Consider the following 20,277-nt stretch of genomic DNA (forward strand, 5'->3'; position numbering starts at 1 on the left):
GTAAGCCATTCCTTCCCCGTGTCTCAGCATCCCCATCTGAGTGAGGGGAGGGTTGCTCTAAGTAGTGTCTTGGAGTAAGCACTGCTACAGGGTGCTGTTGCCGGAGTAGGCAGGGCCAAGCTGAGTCTGAGTCCAGTATCCTGGCACCGCTTTCTCACTGAAGTCAGGATTCCAGGTCGGAAGGAAGAGTCTCCAGCAGATGTTCCATGTGACTTCAGACAGAGTGAGAGAGACCAGGATCGTCAGAGTCCTGTTCTCTTCATGGCCCAGAGAGAGGGATTGTTCCCACTTCTAGGTAAGGATATCCGTTAGCCCTACCCTCTAGATCAGTGGTTCTCAACCTGTGGGTCTCAGTCCCTTTGGGGGGTTGATTGGGCATTTCACAGGGGTCACCCAAGACCATCAGGAAACATATTTACATCACGATTCATGACAATAGCAAAATTACAGTTATGGAGTAGAAACAAAAATTATTGTATGGGGTCACCACAAGACAAGGAAACGTTTTAAAGGGTTGCAGCATTAGGAAGATTGAGAACCACTGCTCTAGATTCTGGCCCGGCAGAGATTGGCCTGAGCAACCCAAGGGGTTAGAAAGCTGAGTTTCAAGCAGAGCCCAGGATGCTGTCTCAAATGGTGTCAGAATGGTCTAACTGGGACCATCTGAACTGATGGATCCAGGGAGCTCTTGCAGCGCCCACCCCTCCCTGGGATTGAGTGTTGCTCTAATAGATCATTACTTCTGTTGGAACCTGCCCTGAGTACAGTCAGGAGCTGACAGCCTGCTGGTACCGTTACTCCCCCATCTCTTGCCCAGTGCTCAGTACCTCAAACTGATTCATCAGAGATGGAATGAGCTTACCATCTGACCCCGCCTACTGAGCTTCCATTTCCAGACCCTCTCCAAGATGTGGGCATTGTCTAAGTGCCCCTCGATGTCCCCTGCTCCTCTCCACCCCTTCTGTCTCTGCCCTTAGCCAGCCACCCCATCTCACTCTTGGCTACCCCAGTCTCTCGGCCTCTAGTCTGGCCCCCTACAGCCACAGCGCAGAGCAGATCTGTCTCTGGAAAACGTCAATCTGATCTCCACAGTCCACCAGCTTAACCTCTTCCTCAGCCCTTTATAACACAATTTCCTTTTGGAAAACCAGCCCTTGCCCACCTCTCTCAGCTCCCAGCACCACCCTCAGTCCCAAGCTCTAGCCCTACTTGCCAACCCACAACTATCTTTGCGAGAGATCTGCCCTCTGCCTGCTGGGTCCCTGGCCCCTCTGCCTGGTGCGCTCCCATGAATCCTGCATCGTCCAAGATCCAGTGCCAGTGCCTCCTCCTCTGAGTTGCCTTTCCAGGCTCTGGGCTGAGCTGGCCCTATGTCCTCAGCCCCATGGGTTCTCTCAGAGCAATGCTCAGGATACAGCTCAGACTGTTTACTGACTGGAGTCTGAGCTAGCCGAGCTCCTTGAAAATGAGTCTTGGCGTATTTGGTTTTAGTCCCTGGATAGAGGCTCAGGGAATATGAGAAGATAGCAGGGAGGGAGAGAAGGAGGAAGGGAGGTAAGGAAGGCATGAGGAAGGAAAGGAGACGGAAGGGAAGGAGGGAGGAAAAGTCAAGACAAGATATTCATTCATTTATTTCTCCATCCATCCATGTGACAGCCAGCAAACATCTGTTGAATTTCTATTAGGCATTACACGTGGACACTAGGGATAGAACAGTTACCGTGTTTCGGCAAACGCAGCCAATCCCCAGCATTCCCAGGTGACTGAAGAGTTCTAATGTGGATGTGTGTAGCCAGGGGGTGCAAGCCCTTCTGTTTGCAAGGGCCCGCTGCCGGGGCACCTGTCTTCCCCAGAGCCCAGTGCTTTAAGCATCTGGCCCCGGCTCCTGTTGCAGCCCGAAATAAGGCTGTGACCCACGGACAAGACAAGAATGATTCTTGTCAGCTGAAGCCAGTACTGGCTGTAGGGCACACCCTGCTCACTGACCGCTGACCTGGGAGACTGCAGTGGACACAGGCCCTAGAGCTCCAGCTCCCCGAAGTGTTAATCCTGAGGGGTTGACATTCTTCCCACCTACTGTGGCCCCATCAGGTACAGGCATTGCCCTCTCATCTTTGGGAGATCTTGGGGCATGGGGGAGTGGGTAGAGAAGATAAGGTAATTTTCAGGGCCTTGCAAGGGACCGGGGGAGTCTGGGCCTTACAGAGGCCTAGGCACTGCATTAGGAGGAAGGGAGTTGTATGCTGCAGGGTCCTGGACATCAGGTGGGAAGGCTGGGGTTAAAGGTAAGGGAGAGGTAGCTGATATCTCTTCTTAGCCTGCAGAGAAACAACTCCCTGAACATTAGAGACCTTTTTCAGACCTGTGACTGTTTATTTGGGGACAGATCTGACTGTGTCATTCTAACCCAGATAAGTCTTAGTTGGTTTTTGTCAGTTATCCTGTGACCCTAACCCTCGACAGTGTGCAGACACGTTCAGATTTGTGTTCATTTTTAGAGGTCTGTAGACGCCCCGAAGCCCATTCTTATAGTTTAGTCCAAACAACGCTGTTAAATTACAAAGGGGGAAACTGAGGCACAGAGCTGGCAAATAACCCGTCCGTACTTGCAGAGAAAGCCAGCGGAGCCTATTGGACTCAGCTCAGTGTTCCCAAGGGTCCTATTGGGTGTGGGGACACAGGCAGAGGATGGAAAGATGTAGAAGCCATAGAGAGGAAGGCTGGCAGGGGCAGGCAGGGATGGGGGACTGAAGTTGGGGTCCCCTTTTCTGACCCATGTTAGGGAAACTGGGTTGGGAACCCACGCATGTTCCCTGGGGACTGCATTTGTCAATCTGCTTCGAGATTCCTGGAAAGCATTAAGAAATGAAGGGGAGGGGGTTGGGGATTTAGCTCAGTGGTAGAGCGCTTGCCTAGCAAACGCAAGGCCCTGGGTTCGGTCCCAAGCTCCGAAAAAAAAAAAAAAAAAAAAAAAAGAAAGAAAGAAAGAAATGAAGGGGAGGGATGGAGGGCGGGTAAGAGAAGAGATGGCAGGTAGGGATGGCTGAGGGCTGCAGGCTTGTGGTGGTGCTGGGAATGGAGGTAAGACGGGTGGGCAGGGGCCAGACTTCCAAAAGGAGAAAGTTGCAAAGGGCACGGCAGATGGGGCTGGCAGAGTCAGGTGCTTCTACTGGCATTCACCTGCAATATCTCTGCTGCCGTGGAAGTAGAGCAAAGGTAGAGAGATGGTGGGCCAGGATGTGATGACTTTGCCCATCTGATTGGACTAGCCTCAGGACCAAGTACCAGTGTCCCAACCCCAGGGTAGCCCTGGCCTGACTCATGATCCTCAACCTCTATTAGCCTCCAATTAGGTGAGCAGGTGGCAATTGTGCCCAAGGTCCCACCTACCCCATGCTGAAGCCCCAGGCATGGGGACAGACCCTAGGAAGAAGCCCTTAAAGAGAGTGACTTCCCAGAAGACTGGCTTCCGATTCGTGTGGCCTCCTTGGTCCACCGTCTCTTCCTTCACGTAGAGACCTTAAACGTCCTTCAACTCCAGTCTTTGCTTGTGACTGTGTTCAGCTCAGGGCTGGGGCTGAGTGGCACGGACTTAGAGGAGGTCTTGGGAGAAGAGGTTTCCTGTGCTATTTGTGGGAGTTTCTCCTCCACAGGATGATCCCCAAGGAGCAGAAGGAGCCAGTGATGGCTGTCCCAGGGGACCTTGCTGATCCAGGTAAGGTGACTCCAGTCCTCTGCCTTTTTGGTCCCAGATTATGGCCATTTGAGCCTGCCCTGCTGGCCCTGGGGCTGGCAAGCAAGTGGGGGTTTCACAGAAGCCCCCAGACATGTCTGTGGAGTATGTTACTGGCCATACTCCTGATACTTTCTGAGGCTTTGTGGGAACAAACCCTACAGGGTACAGAGGAGCATCCCAGACTGAACCTTGGTTCCAAGACCTCATTGTACCCAGCCCTCTCTAAGGCCAAGCTGAGCTCCAAGGATTGGTCCCAGATTCAACTCAACTATGGGTCACACTTAGGCCTCAGGGCAGGACAGGTAGCCCAGCCCCATTTCTGGGAATAGGATTGTATGTGTGGTGGGGCATGGAGGGGCTGGAGGGAAGGTGGCTCAGCTAGACTCAAACTATTTTACTAAAATGTGTCTCAATTTTATGAAAACAAAAATCACTTAAAGTCCACACTCAGCAACTTCACAAGGTACCTTCAAGAACGTCCACAGTAATCATGGAGTTTATTAGAGCACTTCAAATATTCTAAAAATTAATCCAGCTGAGGTGGGAGTTTCAGGTTTTCATGGGGCCTTAGTGGTTCCATGTGGCTGATTAAAATCCAGACCCAAGGCTGGAGAGATGGCTCAGTGGTTAGGAGCACTGACTGCTCTATCCAGAGGTCCTGAGTTCAAATCCCAGCAACCACATGGTGGCTCACAGCCATCTGTAATGAGATCTGATGCCCTCTTCTGGTGTGTCTGAAGACAACTACAGTGCACTTATAATAAATAAATAAATAAATAAATAAATAAATAAATAAAATTTAAAAAGAAAAAAAATCCAGGTTGATAGCCTCAGCTCCTGGGTGTGGCTATGGTTCGGTGTGGTAGTTGGGGTGGGGCCCACACCTTCTGGATAAGTGCCAGGTCACTGGCACAGATGGCAGCAGAGACTCTCTGATAAATGTTTGCTCCGCACCTTCTTTGCTTCTCAGCTAGGGTTAGAGACTAAAGGACTCCACAATCATACACTATGGCTTCAAATGTATTTTAAGAAAAGAATTTTTTTTTGAGTCAGGGTCTTATATATCTCAGGTTAACTTCAAACTTGCTATAGGGCTGACAATGACCTTAGAGAGTACAATGTGTTTGGGGGGCCTGGGGGAGCAGGAGCAGGTGGATGCATGGGTATGTGTGCACAGAATCCAGGGGAGGACATTGGGTTCCCTGTTGTATCATTTTCAGCTATTCCTTTGACACAGGGGTCTTAGTTAGGGTGTCACTGCTGTGAACAGACCCTGTGACCTAGGTAACTCTTAGAAAGGACACTTCATTGGGGCTGGCTTACAGGTTCAGAGGTTCAGTCCATTATCATCAAGGCAGGAACATGGCAGCATCCAGGCAGGCCTGGTGCAGGAGGAGCTGAGTTCTACATCTTCATCTGAAGGCTGCTAGCAGAAGACTGGCTTCCAGGCAGTTAGGGTGAGGGTCTTAAGCCCACAGCTACAGTGATACACCTACTCTAAGAAGGCCACTCCTCCTGATAGTGCCACTTCCTGGGCCAGGCATATACAAAACATCACACAGGGTCTTCCACTAAAACTAGAGCTAGGCTGACCAGCCGGCAGGCCCACAGGACCCTTCTGTCTCTGCCCTCCAGCAAGTCTGGGGTTTTAGCTGTGCAGCATTTTACGCAGGTCCTGGGATCTGAACTCAGGACCTCATGCTCATACATGCTCTTACCCATTGACTCATCTCTCCAGTCTCCATGCCGGTTTTATGTGGCGCTGGGAATCAGTTCCTAGTGCATTCTAAGCAAACCCCAACAATTGAGCTACAGCCTCTGTCCTGTATGGCTTTACATGTGTGACTTCTTCTTCTTCTTCTTCTTCTTCTTCTTCTTCTTCTTCTTCTTCTTCTTCTTCTTCTTCTTCTTCTTCTTCTTCTTCTTCTTCTTCTTCTTCTTTTTTTTTTCTTTTTTTCGGAGCTGAGGCTCGAACCCAGGGCCTTGTGCTTGCTAGGCAAGTGCTCTACCTCTGAGCTAAATCCCCAACCCCGTGAATTATTCTTCTAACCGACCTTGCGTGTTCCTTCATCTTTTGGTTGTTTTCCTGATTTTGTGACCCACCCCCTTGGGGACCGAAGCTCAAAGACTTCTCGTGTGCTAGATAAGCACTCTAGCACCGAGTCCCACTCCCAGGCTGTGTCCCCCGTGACTCTGTGTGCTCACATGTGCAAATGCTGTCAAGCATTGATGCTACCCTGGTAGAGTCATGCAGTGCATTTTATGCCTCTTGTCCACGGAGTTAATCACAGACCCCCCAATAGTGACACACAGAATTTATACCGCTCATGATTATTATCAAGACACTGTATTAGTTATCTTGTGTGGCTGTGATCGAAATCTATGACAAAGACCACTTGCAGTTCTCCAGGGAGAATCGCAGCAGGCAGCTGGACCAGGAAGCTGAAAGAATACACCTTCAAGCACATGCATAAAGCAGAGAGAAAGCTCTGGAAGTAGGGTGATGCTTCAGTCCCTCGAAGACAGCCCCCAGGCAAAACACTTCCTCTGGCAAGTTCTATCTCCTCAAAGTTTCTTATCAGTGCCACCAACTAGGGATCAAGTTTTAAATACTATGCCTATGGGAGACATTTTTTCATCAAACCACCTGTCTTAGGGTTCCCATCGCTGTGAACAGACACCATGACCAAGGCAACTCTTATAAGAACAACATTTAACTGGGGCTGGCTTACAGGTTCAGGGGTTCAGTCCATTATCGTCAAGGCAGGAAGCATGGCAGCGTCCAGGCAGCCATGGTGCAGGAGGAGCTGAGAGTTCTACATCTTGTTTCAAAGGCAAAACAGAGAAGACTGACTCTCACATGTCTAGGAGGTGGGTCTCAAAGCCTACCACAGTGACGCACTTCCTCTAACAAGGCCACACCCACTCCAGCAAGGCCACACCTCCTAATAGTGCGGCTCCTTGGGCCAAGCATATTCAAACCCCCGCACCACCAAATATACTAATGTCATTTTAAAATTAAAAGTAGCCACCGAAAAGCAGTAGCAATCTCCAGGCAGTGGTGGCACTCTCTTTAATCCCAGGATTCAGGAGACGGAGGCAGGCAGATCTCTTAGTTTGAGGCCACCTTGATTTACAGTATGAATTCAGGGATAGCAGGGCACTACACAGAGAAACCCTGTCTTGAAAAACCAAGACCAAAACCAAAACCAAAAAAAAAAAAAAAAAAAAAAGCAGTAACAGTCAAAGCACTTACCATTATTGCTTGGCTCTGTGGGTTAGACACTCTGTAGAAACCTTTATGCACTAAGCCAGCTGAGCCACAACAGCTCTAAGTTACGTATTATCATGCCAGTTCTGCAGACCAGAAAGAGGGCTCAGAGGAGCCAGGTGACTGGTCCATAACACAGTTGGGATCTCACTGTTGATCTCTCTGTCTCTAGATACGATGCTTCTATTGTGGTTCTGTAAATAATTTAGCCAGTGACAATACTCAGACAAGTGCCCAGAGAGATGGCTCAGTGGTTATGAGCACTGGCTGCTCTTCCAGACAACCGGGACTCAGCTCCGAGAATCCACATGGGGGCTCACAGCGGTTTGCAGCTTCAGTTCTAAGGGATCTGACACTCTCTTCTGGGTTCTGTGGCTATTGTATGCCTGTGGTACACAGACACACATTCAGGGAAAACATCCATACATAAAATAATGGGTTTTGAAAAATTCAAAGAAAACACACGTGAATGAAACAATTTGAATACGTTAACCTCTGTCAGTATAATTTTTACTGGTGTAAAATTGTCTCCTCTACATTTTTATATGAATGCAAGTGCATGGATCGTGTTCTCCCGACCAAGCCAGCTCAGACAGTCAACAGGATCTCCAGGGAAAGAGTGAGGATTAAAAAGAAAAAGACAATTAGACAACACTATAAAATGACTCCAGCCAGTTCTGAAGCTCAGGTAGTTTTTTTTTTTTTCCAGTCTGCTTTTATATCATTCTAGGTGCATACAAAGAATATGGTCAGTCCTAAGGCATAAACAAAGTAGTCAAGGAACAAGCAAGGCATAAACAGAGTAGTTTAGGAACAAACAAAGCATTAAAAAAAAGTCCCATGATTACTGTATTCAGGGTCTTAACAAGACTTATCAAGATACAAAGATCATGGGCTAGAGAGATGGCTCAGTGGTTAAGAGCACCGGCTGCTCTTCCCAGAGGTCCTGAGCTCAAATCCCAGCAACCACGTGGTGGCTCGCAACCATCTGTAATGAGATCTGATGTCCTCTTCTGGTGTGTCTGAAGACAGCGACAATGTATATAATCTTTTTTTTTTTTTTAAGATACAAGCAACACATTCCTCAGCTGTATTCATCTTGAGTCTACTTCCTTGTCCTATCCCAATGTCAAATTCTCACCAATATCCTAGAAGGCAGCACCAAGAGCGCTCCACATTCTCCTACTGGCTTTCTTTTTCACTCAGCAGCGTACCACAGGATTCTTTCCGTCCTAGGATGATTTATCTTGCTGCATCCCATCCACTTGCTTCCGTAGCACATCTTGTTTGGAATGCGTCATATTTACCCGACCAATTAATTCATGATGGTTGTCCCAAAGGTTGTCTTAGGTGGGACCCTTGAATGGAGGGTCTGAGTGTACAAAGACTGACTGAAGCTTAGCTGTGGTTCAAATTCAGTCTGAGTCCTTGTTGACAGTGAAGTGACAACAGGGGCAGAAGGGATGATTCAGGTCACATGGAAAAAAATCATTGAGTGTGGTTGAAGATACCTGTAACCTCCGCACTGGGAGGCAAAGACAGAAGGGACCATTGGCTTTCGGGATAGCCAGCCTAAGCAGTGAGTCTCCAGGTCAGTGAAAAAACCTAGGCAGGAAGGCAGAGGTTGGTAGAGGTAAATACTGGCTTCTTCACTCACACAATCACATGTGTGTACCACACTTACATACAACACCCATACACAAAACAAGTAAGTCAACTGTTCTTTTTTTTTAAATGAATTAATTTATTATTATATATAAGTACACTGTAGCTGTCTTCAGACACACCAGAAGAGGGCATCGGATCTCATTACAGATGGTTGTGAGCCACCATGTGGTTACTGGGATTTGAACTCAGGACCTTTGGAAGAGCAGTCAGTGCTCTTAACCACTGAGCCATCTCTCCAGCCCCAAGTCAACTGTTCTAAAGAGAAAAATGACAAACACTTTAAATGATTTTGAACCTGTGTTCCAAAATGCTAATATTCGGACAACTCCATGAAGTCTTTAATTCGTGTCCAAGCCTACCTGTACTGTTATTATGTAAATGGAATGCTAAGAGACACCCTCTTCTGAAAGCTGAGAGTGTCCACTCTTAAACCTAGATTCCTTTGTGTTCCTAGCATGTAGAAAGTTCCCGAGATACCTGGAACCTTTGCCGGTACTGATGTTCCTGTGTGTTCTTTTACCTCAAGGTTGCCTGTAGCCCAGGCTGTCCTTGAACTTGCTATATTAGCCAAGGATACCTTTAACTCCTGATCCTCCTGCTCCTTAGATGCTGGTACAGGTGTGTACCACACATTCTGTTGACAGAAGGACAAACTCCCCTTCTGTTCTTAGTATCTGTTAGGAGTCCCATTGAATGGGGTGGTTGGTGGCACACATGTGCATGGCCTACGCCTCTAGTAGCTGCATCCGCCTGTCTCTGCAGTCCGTATACCCTGCCATGCTTTGAGTTTGGCGCCCCCCCCAACCCCTTGCAAGTTTCTACGACCGTCTCCCATATCCTTGTCTCGGGCGCTGGCCTTCTTGTCACAAGGAGAACGGTGAATTGGCTAACACAGAACACCTGTGAGGCAGTGTGTACACCTGTGTGATCCCATTCTGCAGCTGGGCTGAGGACACCTGCTCCCTTCACCTCGGGCTCGAGAACACTCCTTCGTCGTCTTCCCTCCGTCTCTTGCATTGACAGTTATTATCCATGCCCTTCATGAAAAGCCCCTCCTCCCGATTCCACAACTGCCCGTGACCACTGCCCTTCAGAGCAGTGGACATGCTTTGCTAACACTTTTACTTTCCTAATTTTTGAACACAAATGGAGCTAGGATACAAGTCCCATAGTCCTCCTTTATTAGAGATTCCAAAATTGACACTGAAGAGTGAGATACTTCCCCTGAAGAGCATGTCACCACCCCCTCCCCAGATTCTACAACCAGAGGAACAAAAATAACAGTCCCTGTTTGTCACAAAAGCATTAGCACATTGAATGGTAGCAGCAGTAATAATTGAGTGGTGTCTAAGAACTACTCGATATTCTGATTTAATTTAATAATTTTATTTTATTTTATAACTACATTTAATAGTTTTTAAAGTTTTTAAGCTGGGCGGTGGAGTTACTCTCTTTTTTTTTTTTTTCTTTTTTTTTTTTTCGGAGCTGGGGACCGAACCCAGGGCCTTGCAATTGCTAGGCAAGCGCTCTACCACTGAGCTAAATCCCCAACCCCGGTACACACCTTTAATCCCAGCACCTGGGAGGCAGAGGTAGGCACATCTCTGAGTTCAAGTTCAGTCTGTTGTACAGAGCCAGTTCCAAGACACCCAAGACTACCCAGAGAAGCCCTGTCTCAAAAAAAGCACAATTTTAAAAGCCTTACTTATTGTATTTGGGGGGGGGTGGGCGCGTGTTTTTGCGTACATGTTCGTGTACCACAATCATGCAGTTCTGGCAGTGGCCAGAAGAGGGCAGTGAACACACACCGAACCCACCCTGCAACTGAAATTTCAAACGGGTGTGAGCTGCCTTGATGGTTTGAGGAATTGAACCTGAGTTCTCAGCCGGGGCAGTCAAAGTTCTTAAACGTTGGACTCTATCTCCACCCCCATTTGTAGTTTTAATCAGGACCTAAGCGAGGTGCACAGTTCTTGTTTGGTTGCTATATTTCTTAAATATTACTCAATCTAAAACAATCCCTCTCTTTCCTTCCTTCCTTCCTTTCTTTTTTCTTTCTTTCTCCTCTTGTCTGAAGAAACTAGACCGCTGCACAGCTGCACTCACAGACATTTCCGCATCCTATTTCTGGCTCTGCACCCCTTTATTCCACTGTCCGTTTTCTCTTGAGCCCCTCCTGCCACACTTGCACACCCAAATGCTCTGTGGACATTGCTTTAGTGGAGTTCACCACTGACCCAACTTGAAAACCCGATGGTCACTTTCCAGGTCTCATCTGCTTTGACATGTCAGCAGAATTTGGCTCCTTGGGCTGGGCTCTTGTCTCGGAAGTGTTTCAGGTACCTTTTCTCCCTATGTCTGCCTTGCTGGCTCCCCTAGGATTCCAGGGTATTTTTCTCCTCCACCTAAGCTGTGTTAAGTCGTTGGTTCTCTGTATCTGTTTTGCTTCCTTCCTGACTGTATCCAGCCTACCAGCCTAAAAGGGCATTTATTCACCTGTTGACAAGGAGAGTTGGTGTCTGATTATATATATATATATATATATATATATATATATATATATATATATATATATTGCCCTTAGGGAGATTGCCCTTAGGGTCTTTCACTTGCTGGGAAATGCTCTCCCGCTGAATGACACCCCCACCCGATATCAGATGTTGAAGACTGGCAATGTTAGCTAAGATGCCCACATAGAGCCCTCTTCCACCACCATCAATCTGTTGTCTTCCAGGGGACTTCCTTTGTTGGTTAAATATATATACTTATGCCTTTTGCTCTTAGGGAAACACAGGCAGAGGGGTTGGGATCTGAACGCTTAAGGACAGTCAACAACCCCGAACATCCTCTAAGTGGAGATAATGACTGATTCTAACCATGAGAAGAGGAATAAACATAATGTTCTTCATTGAAAAGCAACACGAGGTAGACATTGTTCATGGCAATCCTCAGCTAGGTAGCAAATTCAGGGACAGCCTGAGGCCACATGAGACTGTCTTGAAACACAGTGGGTAAGAGCATTTGGCTGCCAAGTCTGACAACCTGCGACCCAGAGGATGGAGTAAGAGGGCTGACTCCTGCAGGTTTTCTCTGGCCGCCATGTTTGGTAAGGCATGGGCCACCTCCTAGAACTTACTAATGGATGGATATATAAAAACAACAAAAATGAGGGGAAAGGGAGAGAAAAGTGAAAATAAAATATTGTTTATAAGCTTATGATGCAATTTTGATCTCTAGGCTTTTTTTTTTTCCCTTCGAACATTAGCCTAACACTTTCAAGTTACTTCTTGGTATTTCTACCTGAATATCTGTAAGATTCCTCAGACTGAAAAGGTGCCTTTGTGTGACATTGTTGGTTTGGTTTGGTATCTAGTTGTTTGTTTGTTTGTTTGTTTTTCATGACAGGGTTTTTCTGTGTAGTCCTGGCTGTCCTGGAACTCACTCTGTAGATCAGGCTGGCTTTGAACTCAGAGATCTGTCTGCCTCTGCCGCCTGAGTGCTGAGATTAAAGGCCCGGGCCATCATGGCCCTAGAATGTTGTTGTTACTTCTGTTGTTTGTTTTCACAGTACTTACAATGTAGCCCAGCCCAGTCTTAAGTTTTCAGACAATTGGGAGAGTTTGAATAAAACCAGGTATCTGTACTGGCTGGTTTTGTGTGTCAACTTGATCCAGGTTAGAGTACTCAGAGAGGGAGAAGCCTCAGCTGAGAAAATCCTTCCAACTTGCTTTTTGGTCATGGGGTTTCATCACAGCAATGGAAATCCTAAGACAGGCTGGTTTCAATGCAGTGGGGTATTGCTGTGACAGACCTGACCATGGTTGGGGACAACTGTGCAGGGACTTTGGAACTTTAGGCTAAAAGAACCTAGTGGTTTGAGACCCCAGTGGAATGCTCTGTCGAAGCTTGGAAGAACAGTGCCGAAGATGGAGGGCTGACTTGTGACACTTCAGAGGGAAGATTAAAAACTTTCAGGGCCAGGCTGGAGAGATGGTTCAATGGTTAAGAGCACTGACTGCTCTTCCAGAGGACCTGAGTTCAATTCCCAGAAAAATATGGTGGCTCACATCTATTGTAATGAAATCCAACACCCTCTTCTGGTGTGTCTGAAGACAGCAACAGTGTATTCTCATACACAAAATAAATAAATCTTAAAAAAAAATCAGGGCCATTTGCGATTTTGATTTAAGATTTTCTGTGGTTCTGGCTGCTGGGGCTTTGATTTAACAAGAGGCAAGAACCACTAAAGTGCAACCTTTGTGCTACTGGGACACTTGAGGCTGGTCGGCTGGAGCTAAGAAAGTAGGGCAGTGATCAAGAAGAGACCAGCATCATTGAGATGAAATCTTCTAGGAAGTGTTTCCTGAGAGCACAGAAAAGCTGTGCTCCAGAAGTGGCCAAGGTTGTACCTCATTTTGGCACCTAGACTTGGTAATGTGTAAGATCACCCAGGTGGTTCTGGTTTTGAGAGCGTGAAGAGGTCATGGAGAGCAGCTGACGCTTGGCACTGTGAGAAGTCAGGAAAGGTCACTGGCGAAGGTGCAGCCTCAGTGGCAGTTGAAGGGCCAGGGCTGAAGGGGTCATGCAAAGAAGTTGAGGCTTGGCATCAGGAAGAGAACTCATGACAACTATTGATGAAAGTGTGGCCCAGTTGCAGCGGAAGAGCCCAGATTTTTGGAGATGCCAGTACCATGAGATGACCACCAAGAACAGCAGCTGCAGTGGAGAGGAGCCAGTTAGAGCCAAAAGACAAGTTGTGTGCTGCAGAGGGCAAAGCTGGAGAAGTGACCCAAGTCCTTTAGAGGAACCCAGAATATCATGTGTGGATCCCAGACACTGGACTTTGAGTTATTGATACTGTTAAGAGCTTAGTTTTGCTTGGTTCAGATTGTGACTGTGCCCTGGTTCTTCCCTCTTTTATTTTTTAAAATATATTTATTTATTTTATGTATGTGAGTACACACTGTAGCTGTCCTCAGACACACCAGAAGAGGGCATCGGATCCCATTACAGATGGTTGTGAGCCACCATGTGGTTGCTGGGAATTGAACTCAGGACCTCTGGAAGAGCAGTCGGTGCTCTTAACCACTGAGCCATCTCCCCAGCCCTGGTTCTTCCCTCTTGAAGAAGATATTTAATTTTGAATTTTACAGGCTGCCCAGCTGAGAGATCTTGAACTTTTAAAAGAGGCTTTTGGATTTTTAGAGAGACTGGATATTTTAAAGAGACTGAAATTTTAATGTGTTTGAATTTGTTAAAAACTGTGAGACTTTTAAAAGTTGTTTTTAATGTGAGATCTTGGGAATGAATAAGACAGGAAGAATTTATGGTTTTGATGGTAGTATGTTTGTATGTCAAGTTGACAATGGGTCAGTTGTACTGGCTTGTTTTGGGTGTCAACTTGATACAAGTTAATGAGAGAAGTGAGCCTCAGCTGAGAAAATGCTTCCTTGAGATCCAACTGTAGGGTATTTTCTCAATGGTCAAGGTGGGAGGGCCCAGCCCATGATGGGTGCTGCCATCTCCGGGCTGGTATCTTGAGTTCTATAAGAAAGCTGGCTGAGGGAGCCATGGGAAGCAAGCCAATAAGCAATACCCTCCATAGCCTCTGCATCAACTCCTGCTTCTAAGTTTCAGCCCTGCTTGAGCTCCTGCCTTGACTTCCTCCAATGATGGATTAGGATCTGGAAGTGTAAAACAAACCCTTTCGTCCCCAACTTGCTTTTGGGCTATGGTGTGGAGACAATAAAACCCTAAGATAGTAAGTAACTTAGGTAAAGGAAACATTTCTTAGTTTCCTTTCTAGGGCTGTGATAAAGACACCCTTACCAAAAGTAACTTGGGGCAGAAAGATTTTGTTGGCTTCTATGTTTCCGCTGTCACAGGCCATCATGGAGGGAAATCTGAGCAGGAATATAGAGGCAGGAACTGAAGTAGAGACTCATGGAGGGGTGCTGCTTACTGGCTTGTTTTCAACAGCTTCCTTATACCACTCAGGACCACCTGCCTGCCCAGCGTTGTGATCGCTCACAGTGGGCTGGGCCTTCCCACATTATGGAGCTGAAAAGTCACGCTAGCAGGGGAGTCCGTCTGGAGCAAGATTGCGGTCCGGGAGTGTCCACACCCTGAAAATCTCTTCCAGGGCCTGCACATCTCTGAGCATGCAGTCTTATAGCCCCACCTCTGCCAACCTTGAGGTGGTCAAGTAGCCTGAGGGTCATGTGGTTAACAGATTAAACTTCCTCTTTCCTGATAAAGTCCTGTCCAGCAAGCACCTGGAATTCCTCTTCATGTAAATAAGGCATTCCCGGCACCTTAGCCCCAGCCGGAGATGTACACTCACCCCCAAACCTTCTACCCACTCTCCAAAGGCTTAAATAGCCTTTGCTTTCCCAATTAAATGAGCTGCTCAGTGAAGCCTGCCTCCTGAGAAGTGTTTCTCGCCAAGCTCTCCCGTAGCCTGAGTTCTCTGAACCCACCCCACCAATCAAGGGAAGGGGAGTGGAGTGGGAACAGTAACATACCAGCCAAGAAAAGGTCCCGCAGACTTGGCTAATCTGATGTAGAAGTTTTCTTGGTTGAGGCTGTCCTGGGGTATTGGTGGGGCCTCCTTGAGGTGAGATAGTAAGAGCCCTCTCTGAACGCTCCCACAGTCCCTTCTCTGGACCTGGGGAAGAAGCTGAGTGTGCCTCAGGACCTAATGATAGAGGAGCTGTCTCTGCGAAACAACCGAGGATCCCTCCTCTTTCAGAAGAGGCAGCGCCGGGTGCAGAAGTTTACCTTCGAGCTCTCAGAAAGCTTGCAGGGTGTGAGTAAGCCATTGCGCGCTCTCGGGGAAACCAAGCCAAGAGGGAGCCAGAGCGGACCTCCGTGGATGGCGGGTGGTAGGTGGTGGGGGGAGCGGGGTGTCCCTTTCGTGCACCCAGTAGATTATGCACTGAGTCGTTGACCTCGTGTCAGATGCAGTTCAGACTTCAGCTTGGTCTTAGGGAGGAAATACAGAAGAAGGCCATAGAACAATGATTCTCAACCTTCTTGAAACCATGACCCTTTACTATATAGCACCTCATGTTGTGGTGGTCCTCCAACCTAACATTATTATTGCTGCTGTTTCATAGCTGGGATTTTGCTATTGCTATGAATCATAATGGGAATACTTTTAGACACGGAGGTTTGCAAAAGGGGCCCTGATCCACAGGTTGACAACCGCTGCCCTAGAAGCATTAGCCAGTAGACAAAATTAAGAATGGGGGATAGTGCAGCTCAACTGGTTGAGTGCTTGCCTAGCACGCAAGAAACCCTGGGTTGTACCCTCAGCAACACACAAAACCGTAGTGTCTGGGAGGTAGAAGTAGGGGATCAGGGTTTCAAGATTGTCCTTGGTCACAGAACAAGTTCAAAACCAGCCTAGGCTACATAAGTAATCCTGCCTCAAAATACAACAAAATAATGTTTGGCAGGTGGCAGGTAATTTTAGAAAATACTAATAAAGTTAAGGATTGGCTACTTTGCCAGATGCCTGAGACAGTGCTTCCTAAGGGTCCCACATGTATGAGGTGGGACGTGAAACCATTATCATACACGCGGTCATCCTACCACCACCCTCTGCCCCAAGAAGGGAACTGAGACAGTGTCTTATATTGACTCTAGTTTACAGCAGCAATGAGTGCTGTTGTTATTTCTCCACTACACTACAATGGCACTGGCTCATTGCAGTGAACCATCAACTCATTCTTCCTACATCCCCAAGCATCCTGCTCCTTTATTCCCCTCCCCATCCCTTAGGTAGTGATGATTAAATCCTGGCTTCTTGCTCTGCTGAGCGTCCCTACCCATTTATTTCCCCCATAGATCCTGGCGGGTAGTGCCCGAGGGAAAGCGGCTGGCAGAGCGGCGGTGGCAACGGTGAGGAGGAGGGGCCCTTTCCCTAGGAACAGCTATGGGAGGGGACCTGGCTGCTAGTGGGCACCTGGCCATTACCCTCTGCGAGTCTGACCCTGTGCTTAGGTTCCCAATGGCTTGGAGGAGCAGAACCACCACTCCGAGACGCACACGCACGTGTTCCAGGGGTCGCCTGGGGACTCCGGGATCGCTCATCCTGGAGCGACTGGGACTGGGTCTGTTCGTAGTCCAAGCGTCCTGGCACCAGGTGAGCAGCTGTCCTGTATCCTGGGGCCACCGATGGCTCTGAGTCAGCAGGCAACCCAGATTGGTTACACAGTGCAGGCTAGACTCCCACCGCTGGAGACCTCCCTGAGTCCTCGGATCCGGAGGCTGTGCCTCTCCTCATGCACCCCAATCCATCTCTGCTCTCTTGATTCCACTCTCCTGGCCTCACCATTCTCCCCAGGGATGCGGGAGATAAGGAGATAGAGCCCAGGCCTCGCCTGTCACCAATGCCATTTCGCCCGCAGGCTATGCGGAGCCGCTGAAGGGCGTCCCACCGGAGAAGTTCAACCACACCGCCATCCCCAAAGGGTACCGTTGCCCTTGGCAGGAGTTCATCAGCTACCGAGACTACTACCCGAGTGGCAGCAGAAGTCACACTCCCATCCCCCGCGACTATCGCAACTTCAACAAGTAAAGCCAGGCTGAGTGGGACACACGGGGTGGGGAGGCCTGAGTACTTTCTGCTTGCTAGCGCTAGCGCCAGAACTTTGTAGATGTTTACTGAGATCTTGCTAGAACAACGGTGTTCAGTTAGTGCCCATGCATGTGTGCGTGCATGTGGTGTGTGTGTGTGTATGTGTAAAAGATGAATATGCCACACCTCCATCACATATTTGGGTGTGGCCCAGATTCAAGTCATTTTACAAAGGTAGAGACTGGGCTCAGGGATATGAACTCTCTTCTAAGTCACAGAACTGGGAGGAAGGGGCATCACGGGGCTTCAAGTCCCGGAAGTCTGGGCTGTATTGCTCTCAGATGAAAGCTCTGTTCTTTTCTGAGGACACCTCCACATCTCACCAGTTCTAGGCCTCCCCCTGCTTTATCTTTCACCAGGAGTATGGGAAAGGGCCGGAAGGTGGCTTCAAGGCTGTGGAAAGCAGGAAATAGCAGAATTGAGGTCTGCTGAAGGAGTGGTCTATACTGGCTAAATGTATGGCCTTAACTCAGGCTTTAAAAAAAAAATGCAGATGCCAGACCTAGCTGTGTGATCTTGAACAAGCAATGTAACCTCTCTGCCTCTCTGTTGTTCCATCTGTGAAAGGAAGCATTCCCATGTGCACAAGGTTGCTATGGAGATAGCATGAGAGGTCCTAGGAAAAGTTTCGGACAGATAAGAAGCTACTGGGGTTCGCTACAGAGATAGCTGTTTAGGTAGAAATGTTGGGGATGGGTCAATTGGGAGGAAATGTGGGGAACACTGTTCTGGAAGCCGGAAAGCAGAGCAGGAGTCCCAGCTGAAGGTGGATCTGGAGAGGGGCACCAGCAGAGGTGATGTCGCCGCACTTGGCTTCCTTGTCCTCAGGGCTGTTTCTGAACATGTTCCTCTGGTTTGGGCTGCAGTGAAAGAGAACAAGAAGGGTCCACACATGAAGATCGTGAGGCAGACACTTCCATCCTGAGAAAAAGGACGGAAGGAGGGGGTCCTTGAGAATGCACAGCTAGAGAGGGACTTGCTGACTTTAACAGCTGATTGGGCAAGAGGCATTGACAGGACGGACTGGGCCTCAGGTTATCCACCATGCTCAACTGCCGGCCCTTCTAGGTCCTCGCCCACTGCCTGATCATCTATTCAGCTGCACAGTGGGCTCAGTTCTCACAGCTGGCGTGAGCTTGGATGACTTGCAGGCACTTTCCACTGGTTTGTCTCCGAATGGCAGCTGAGGTACACTTCTGGGCAGCAGGAGGGTGCTAAAGAGACCTCTTCTGAGACAGAAGGAGCACCTGAGGTAGCAGAGAATAGCGTTCTGGTGGACAAGCAGGACCCAACCAAGATGCTGGACTCCCAGTTATGGCTGTGAGGCCTGCTGGGCTCAAACACTGCCAGCCTGTTCCTGCAGGGTTTAGCTGGGGTAGACCCCACAAGTAGTACTGCCCTGGCAGGCTCCCAGGCCCTGGCTAAGGTTTACAGTTCCACCCTTTCCCACTGCTCCCCGCGGCAGGGGAACTACAGGAGTATTGCTTTCAGTATTTCTTCAAAGGGTTGTAGATGCAACTGGGCAATCCAAACCTTGCCTAGCGTGCATGGGGCTTCATGTTCAATGCCCAGCACTGCTCTTTTCTGGGAAAAGACTTAAAAATCACATACAGTGTTAGCCAACTACAAATGAAAAAGAGAATCACAGCTGTCCCTAGGTGTGGTGGCGGAGATCTTAGAGATATGTAGAAGACTGTAGCCAGAGGCAGGGACATCTGGGAGTCCAGAGTGGACATGACCGTGAAGTAAAGACAGGATCTGTGTGTGGGTCACTCTCTAATTCCTGTTTGCTTTGCAGTGGTTAGTAAGATGGTCAGGATTCCCTGATCTCAGAAAGTTCATCTGGGCAGCTGCTTACAAGAGAGTTCTCTCTCTGTCTCTCTCTCTCTCCCTCCCCCTCCCTCCCCCCTCTCTCTATCTCTCTCTCTCTCTCTCCCTCCCTCTCTCCCCCTCCCCCCTCTCTCTCTGTATTTGCGTACAAATACTTTGTTTCATTTTGTAGCCTTTTCTCAGGCAACTTCGCGCTTTTGAAACCCACCACACTCGTACATAGATTCTATTTCCCTCGAGTCACGATATGACTCTGGCTTGTCCACCCCTACATCAGAAGGTGGAGGCTGTTCCCCCGCTTGTTAATGCCCTGCTCTCCACTTCTTCACGAGAGCATGCAGGAGCCTCCTCCAGCCATATGCTTTGAGACAGAGTTGCTGGGTGACAGTTTACACATTTTCAGATTTAAAAAGATTCTGCCAATCTGTCCTCTGCCGGGGTGGGGTGGGGTGGGGTGGGACACACACCAACATACCCGGGATGAGTGGAGCTTCACCCCTGCCCCCCTCATTAACTTTAGCATCCTCCTTTGGCGGGCTTGGGGGGATGGGGTACTTGGGAGGGGCATTGTTCTGGACTCTGCTTGTCACTTGCGTTTTGATGATTCTTTGGAGGTCCTCCTCAGTCCTCCATGTTGTAGGTATTTTGTTGTAAGGGGGAGTGAGATAAGGAAAGAGAAATCCACTCTCCAGTGTTCTCTTCTGGCACTGACTGGAGGGGAACATGGAACTTTGCCTACAGCACTTCTAACTAGAAATCTCCCATTTACTTCAACAAGGAGCAGATTTGGACAGGGCAGAAGTAAGGACACCAGTTAACGATCGCATAGAACTTTGCTGGCTAGAAGGGGAAACTGAGGCCTCAAGAGACCACACATATGCACCTGTCTGTTAACCCTCCTTCTTACAGCTCTCCTTTCCTGTTTCTCTTCCAGGACCCCAGTGCCATTTGGAGGACCCCATGTTGGGGAGGCCATTTTCCACGCAGGCACCCCCTTTGTCCCGGAGCCCTTCAGTGGCTTGGAACTTCTCCGCCTCAGACCCAATTTCAACAGGGTTGCTCAGGGCTGGGTCCGGAAGCTCCCGGAGTCTGAGGAGCTGTAGCCTCAGCCTGAAGCTACAATTTCCT

The 20,277-nt window shown here is 48.5% G+C and overlaps 1 protein-coding gene across 1 annotated transcript; it reads left to right on the forward strand.

Annotated features, from left to right (window-relative positions):
• The first annotated feature begins 3,654 nt into the window (after nt 1–3,654).
• On the forward strand, nt 3,655–20,252 carry Myoz3 (myozenin 3). Its single transcript, XM_032885903.1, has 6 exons — nt 3,655–3,715; nt 15,329–15,483; nt 16,527–16,580; nt 16,683–16,824; nt 17,090–17,255; nt 20,084–20,252. Exons 1-6 carry the CDS (start codon nt 3,655–3,657, stop codon nt 20,250–20,252), a joined length of 747 nt encoding a protein of 248 aa, XP_032741794.1.
• Nucleotides 20,253–20,277: the final 25 nt, after the last annotated feature.

Source organism: Rattus rattus, chromosome 15, assembly GCF_011064425.1.
Source record: "Rattus rattus isolate New Zealand chromosome 15, Rrattus_CSIRO_v1, whole genome shotgun sequence".
Lineage (NCBI taxonomy): Eukaryota > Metazoa > Chordata > Mammalia > Rodentia > Muridae > Rattus > Rattus rattus.

Coding starts and splice junctions, on each gene's coding strand:
- Myoz3 (XM_032885903.1), top strand. CDS start 3,655: ATGATCCCCAAGGAGCAGAAGGAGCCAGTGATGGCTGTCCCAGGGGAC. Junction 16,581..16,682: donor GCAGAGCGGCGGTGGCAACG/GTGAGGAGGAGG, acceptor CCCTGTGCTTAG/GTTCCCAATGGCTTGGAGGA. Junction 16,825..17,089: donor TCCAAGCGTCCTGGCACCAG/GTGAGCAGCTGT, acceptor TTTCGCCCGCAG/GCTATGCGGAGCCGCTGAAG.